The sequence below is a fragment of the Rhinolophus sinicus genome, linkage group LG07 (assembly GCF_036562045.2).
Source record: "Rhinolophus sinicus isolate RSC01 linkage group LG07, ASM3656204v1, whole genome shotgun sequence".
NCBI classification, from domain to species: domain Eukaryota; kingdom Metazoa; phylum Chordata; class Mammalia; order Chiroptera; family Rhinolophidae; genus Rhinolophus; species Rhinolophus sinicus.
In genome coordinates, this window is record NC_133757.1 from 73617653 (window position 1) to 73624281 (window position 6629).

At 48.1% G+C, this 6629-nt stretch overlaps 1 protein-coding gene across 5 annotated transcripts in view; it reads left to right on the forward strand.

Annotated features, from left to right (window-relative positions):
• The window catches only part of INSR (insulin receptor), a 129271-nt gene extending 123532 nt beyond the window's left edge, over positions 1-5739 (forward strand). For 4 of the 5 annotated variants that reach the window (XM_019757592.2, XM_019757590.2, XM_019757593.2 and 1 more), the window contains one exon: positions 650-5739. In XM_019757592.2, the coding sequence (XP_019613151.2) occupies positions 650-992 (343 nt within the window). In that variant the 3' untranslated portion in view covers positions 993-5739. The remainder of the gene's footprint in view (positions 1-649) is intronic. The other variant, XM_074337762.1, reaches the window with a different exon arrangement.
• Positions 5740-6629: the final 890 nt, after the last annotated feature.

Sequence of the window (6629 nt, forward strand, 5' to 3'; positions counted from 1 at the left end):
TAAGTATTGTTAACTTTGTGGGCCACGTGGCTCTGTCACAGCTCCTCAACTCTTCTGCTGTAGCTGGAAGGAAGCCACAGGCAATCCATAAATGAATGGTGTAATGGTGTGCCAATAAAACTTTATTTATAAAAACACTCAGGGGGCCCGGTTTGGTCTAGGGGCTGAATTTTGCCATCCCCTGCCCTGGAAGGAGTTATGGTGGGGAAAGAAAGAGGTAACATGGAAATGCCAAGCCCTTGGAGCCTATGCTGCGTGCTGTTGGCTCAGTAAGGTCATGTCACTCTCACACCATCCTCGAGAGAGTGAGGGCAGGACGGCCACTCAGAGCTGGCCCACTGGGTTCCATCCACACAGTTGCAGCTGTCAGGTGCAGGGATGGATAAAATGAGGAGCTGTGGTCTGCAACATGTGTCATCAGGAGGGGCCCTTCTTGATCAGGTTTTAGGAAGAGGCAGCCCCTTTGGATCTCTTCTCAAAACCATCTTTCAGCTCCTACACAATTGCTGCTTCTGCTTGACTGTTACCTGCACATGTGCCGCTGTCTGAAATGAACACTTGCCATCAGTGTGTGTGGGTCCCCGGGGTGAGGTGGGGGCTGCTTGGCTGGGCACCTGACTGATCCCCCCCATGTCCCCCTGTCCCATAGCACTGAACTCATGCGCATGTGCTGGCAGTTCAACCCCAAGATGCGGCCGACCTTCCTGGAGATCGTCGACCTGCTCAAGGACGACCTGCACCCAAGCTTTCCGGAAGTTTCCTTCTTCCACAGTGAGGAGAACAAGGCACCCGAGAGCGAGGAATTGGAAATGGAGTTTGAGGACATGGAGAGCGTCCCCCTGGACCGGTCCTCACACTCTCAGAGGGAGGAGGACGGAGGGTCCTCGTTGGGGCTGAAGCGGAATTACGAGGAACACATCCCCTACACCCACATGAATGGGGGCAAGAAAAACGGACGCATCCTGACTCTGCCACGGTCCAATCCTTCCTAACAGCACCTGTTTGGGGTAAGGGTCCCGACTTCACTCTCCTCTGGTTTGAAGGCCTCCAGAAAACTCAGGATTTTCCCACGACTCTGCCAGTGTCCAGCGGAGCTCAGAGATCATTACTCTCCATTTCTGTTTGTAGTATGACTTAAAACACATCTGATTGATTGCCAGTTAGACTAGTCCTCAGAGGATGTAACTGTGAACATAGAGGGAAGGGCTGTCCACGGCCGCTGTCCTTGCGGGCAGCCGCAGGGTTAAGCCAGGGTGTGACTTCTTTTTGTAGTCGGTTGAAAGAAAGCACCTGTTTTTACAATTTTTTCTTTTCTTTTTTCTTTTTTTTTTGGCTGGTGTCTGAGCTACAGTATAAAACATAAAACTTGTTTGTGGAACAAAAGTTTGAAAGAAAGAAGAAACAAACCCTGTTCCAGTAGAATTCCAAGCTTTAGGACGTGGGCTTTCGGAAGGTTTTCCTCATCCAGGCTGAAGAATTTTTTTTTTTTTCCTTCACAAAATCAGTTCCTCAAATTGACCAATAGCTGCTGCTTTTGTACTTTTGATAAGGATCTGCAGTCCCAGTGTGCGTGTGTCTGTCCACGGTAGACACAGTTGGTGTGTGTGTGTGCGTGTGTGTGTGTGCGTGTGTGCAAAGCACTCACGCTGAGTTGATACTTGGGGATTGGCTCATGAAGGTTCTGCTTCTCTCGAGTGTGTGAGCGCCCGGGTCCCCAGCTCCTTCCTTCTTCTTCTCTGGGAGACTGTGCCCTCACTGATTCTTCTTGTGCCCCAATCTAGCCTCAGGAGTCTTCTCTTCCTTAACTTTGGTGAAAAATGGTTTTCCGGGAGCCAAGGGAGTGGTTTGGAGTGATAATGGATCTTTTCAAGACCAAACAAAGCCAGGACATAAAAAAGGAAAAAAAAAGAAAAAAAAAAAAAAAAAGAACCGAGATTTTAAAGAGTTTTGAGAATATATTTGTAACATATTTAATTTTTTAAAAATCTCCAATCAGCCTAATAAGTTATTCACTATTTCCCAGGGTGGGGGGAGGGCTGGTGGGTCGGTCTGCCTGTGTGGGGATGGGGGACAAGGCACCCCTGGCCTCTTTGCTTGGTCTTCGAGGCATCCATTTTTCTGGGAATAAAGCCACATTCGCTGCTAACCCTTTTGGACATCGCGAGGCCACCCTGAGGATGTGGACAGTTGGGTTTGATGGATGCTTAGGTAAGCTGGCAGCCACCTGGAGCTGAGCCCCGCCTTCGAACACACTTGTGGCTCTGGGATCCCCTGGTTCCCTGTGTGTACCTCTCGCTCTTCCTCAACTGGGTGTGCACATCTTACAGTTATTGTGCAGACATGACAAAATCAGATCCCCAAGTGTGACAGCACGAATGGACTTGGAGAACACTGAACAGTGTGAAGTGAGATGCACCTGTCGGGCCCCTCTGTCCTCAGAGCATCCGACTGTCCTCAGAACTGACCTCCCAGAAGCTGCTCTGTGCCGTGACCTCAGCTGGGCCAGGTGTGGGGCCTGAGCCGAATTCTCAGGTGCTTACGACGTTGCAATCCCTAAGAGAGTAGAGCCTGGAGGAGACACTGCTAAGGACCTCCACGCTCCCCAGAACTTCCGAACTGGCTGAATTCACAGTTTTTTCCTTTGGAGGGAAAGAACCCCGGCTGCTCAATTAAGAAACACAGTGAACCCCTTACTTTGGTTCATCAAAACCATCACCCTGATTCTCCCTGAGTGCATTTCCTCAAGGTTTTTGATGGTTTCCTCCTCCTCTTCTTCTCTTAAGAGTTGTGGGCTTAAGAACGGGTAGAGAAACACAGTGGCGACCTCCGAACCTTCTCAGTCCCTGATTGAAAACACAGGTAGACACAAATCCCAATTGCCTATTGCTCTCTTATTTATATGATTTGAGAAATTACAGCGTGTGAAATATTTCTTGGGAGCCTCCGTGATTGGGTACAAGGAGTAAGAGTTCCGAAATTATTTTCGCCAAATTTACTTTGTACATAGAAGAGGGTCTGTACGTAAATTAAAAGAACATGTAGGTCTAGGTATTTAGTTCTTTTCATAGTAAATTTGTAGTGGTCGTAGACTGCACTAGCAGCAATTTTCACATTTTTCTAATTCAGAAAGGTTTTCTTATATTAGGGGGAAAAGTATTTATTTTAATATATAAAATCACTGTAAAAATCACTTTCGTAAAAAATGGAGCGCATGTAAATTTTTATCAAAGAAAAATAAACAGGTGAATGTGGGGCAACAATTTTTTTTTCCAGCACAGTCTACCTCAGTGTATTGTTAGGATGTGGTTCAATGGACACCTCCGAGACTTCAGAATTCTGCCTGGATCCGATCCGAATCAGGGAAAATCCATATCAGCTGATTCCGAATGCCAGGGACCAGAAAGAATTTTGAGGGAGGGATTTGGGATAAAGTGTGGCCTTCTGTGAGCATAGATCCTTTTTCTGGCAGATAATATTCTTCTCTGATTGTAATCTTCGTTTTTTTTTTTTTTTTTTTTTTTTTTTTAATTCTCCCTCCATTGACACTTGGTTTCAGTCCATGGTGGTGTGTCTGATGTGTGGGGCACCCAGGCACGAGCTGCCCTCCTTTGGTGAGGAGTGGTCGCTCCATCCATCTCCTGCCAGGTACAGCAGGCCTCGGTACAGAACCAGCACCACCCGCCCACCCCCACCGCCCCCCAACCCTGTCTGCCTGCATCCCCGCCAAGTGAACACCAACTTACCCTGCCCGCCCCATGGCTCAGTCCCACTCTTTTCAGGCTGAAATGCTGTTTGGTGGGGGGTGTGTGTGGATCAAATCACACTCATGGGCACCTCACACATAAGCACCCACTGCAGTGTCTCATTTTATTCTCCGAGTGGGAAGGGGGCGTCTTGAGAAATCCCAACCCGAAACCCACCAGCGTGCTGAACACACTTTTTTAGCAACGAAACGTTGGGCCCCCAGGTTGTCGTTTGGTTCACCTCGAGCCAATACTGTTAGATCTGTGGGGTTTACGAGAACCTGTGTGTAAATCTGGGAAGGGCCAGCAGGGCCACCGTCACTCTTGCCAAACCTCACCGCCCTTGTCATACTTTTAGGCAATGCCCTGGAGACTCACCTCTCTCCGCTTGTCCTGGAGAGGTAGGGTAGAGTGCTGGGTCCCCCGTGTAAACAGGATGTCACAGACTTTATTTAGCTGTCTCTGCTGTTGCAGTGAGAAGAATGAGGAGTCATTGGGTCACATACCTCCTTTTGTGTGAGATAATGTTGACTCTGTAACAATAGGATTGGGTCCTAGAAAATCATGGTTGTCCTGGAAGGTTGTCGTGATGACTTGCAGAAAAAAGCAACAAAGCCGGCTTAGGTGGACCCTTTTTGTTGTTTGTTTTTAAAGATGTCTCACTATTATGAAAACCCTTTCAGTCATGTGGTGACATCCGCGGAGTAGTTTCTTCTTCCGGGAGGAGAAGACCAAACACATCCTGGACCAGTGATATCAAACACACGTCTGGAAATGCTCATTTCTGGGAGCTGTCCTGGGTGCTTTGCTGTCATTTTGAGTTGGTAGAAAGGGAGAAATGCTGCTGGTTCTCATGCTAGATGTTGAGCACAGCTGAGAGAAAATGTGGAATTGATGCAAGGGTCTGCACACCCAGCCCGTGACTACTGGAGACTGCTGCCACCTGGTGGACGGATCTCTGACTGCCTCCCACAAGAGCAGGCAGGCTGCCATGAAAGGTGTTTGTTGGGTTGGGAGGTGTTTATTTGCAGCCGTCATAACTTTGGTCCATGGGCAGGAATGCCGTCAGAGCGTGGTCCATGCTAGCCACCCGGGTAAGTGACTGGATGTGCTGTAGTCCCAATGACAAAACTTTTTCTACTTTGATGGAAGTTTGGGGTTAAAATTTTTCAGATGCCACTTGGTGGGTCCTTGACTCCTCAGGCTATTCAGAAATTATGGTTTTGTTGGGGGTGGGAAATGAGGACATGGTGATTGTGTATAAATGGTGCACATAGAATGGTGTCCCTTTAGAAAACCTTCCAGAATGTTCTTCAGAGTATTGATTTACACCAGAGGTGAGGTTGGGAATGGAAGGAGCAGATCGGCATGTGTTCTTTTCAAACACACAAGAGAATGTGATGTGCGTTCAGGGGCTGCAACTGAAGGCAAATGTTTCCTTAAGGTCCCCCAGAAACAGAGGGAAAAAACAGAGGGAAACAATGACTTTTTGAGCTCACTGTCACCTTCCGATAGCAGTCAACGCCCAGAACCAACCTCCAGCCAGATTTTTATTTGGGTGTCGCCCTAAAAGTCCTTGTTTAAAACCAGATCATGAGTCAGAGCCTCTTGGTCACATCTGAGAAGGAAGGAGTAGCCCCCAACAGGAGTGTGTGTTCACGACACGTTGATAAATGGCTTCTGTAGTCATCCTGCTTTGTATGCCTGGGGAGGTATCAGCCCTGCGTGTCAGCAGTAGACACCTCCTGTCTGCCGTCAGCCTTGCAGGATCAAATGTGCCTCGCCTTATGCGGAAAACAACTCAGAAACACAAAACCCACCAAAAGCTCAATTGTTATTTTTTTCAATGTTTTCCTACAAGAGCCAAGTAGCGCCATGTACAGAATATGCCTTTGTGGGGTTGGGGTGGGGAGGGGAATATCGAAATTGCTCTGCATGTAAAATACGGGATAATTACCTGTTTATATGAAAATTGTGAATAAATTATCTGAGAATACTCTTGTTTTTGTGTGGTGTCCAAGCAAGTACCTGTGAATTGTGTGGGGCTATGGCGGGGGGTGGGGGCGACTGTGTTAAGGGAAATCTCCCGGGAAGTTGTGAGTACCTGTCTCAAGAGGGGACAAACCCCTAGGTTCTTCAAAGCAACGAAGCAGGAGGTTAAATATTGTCACCAACAGGGCTGATGATCCGCTGGTACCTACCTGTATAGGTTTAAATGACCTGTTTCCATACCAGTTGGTACATAACTGTCACCTCAAGGACCCCAGACCTCCCATGAGCCAAGCATTAAGGGGTTCATTCCAAGAATGCCAGGAGACCTTGCTCCATTTCAATATGCCAGAGACGTAAATGCTAAATATTTTTAATGTCATCCTAGGAGCATGGACCTCTCCCCAGGGTGGGCAGTCAGCGGGGGACCACAGATTGCAGGAGGGTTTGGAATGGCCTTCCTTGAGCTGAATACAGAGTGTAGTATAAGGAGACAGACCCCTGGCCTTCAGCACCCTGTGTGCCTTCATGTTAGTTGTTGCTGTGTAACAAACAGTCCGCAAACTTACTTGCTTAAAACCACATGCATTTATTTCTTAGAGTTCTGGTCAAAGTGTCCCTGCTGTGTCTGAGGCCTCTGGAGCTGGATGAGCTCATCTTCCAGGAGGCTAGCTGGGGCTTGTTCATACGTGGGGTTTGCGGCATACCCCTGGATAAGACAGTGTGTCCCAAATATGCGAGCACTTTCCAAACATCTGCTTGAATGGCGTTTGCTACTGTCCCGTTGCCCAAAGGAAGTGACACCGATGAGCCCAGAGTCAGCATGGGGTGTGGGAAGGGAGGGGCCACACGAGGGTTTGCTCAGGAAGCAACTGAGAGTTAATCCTGCAAAAATCA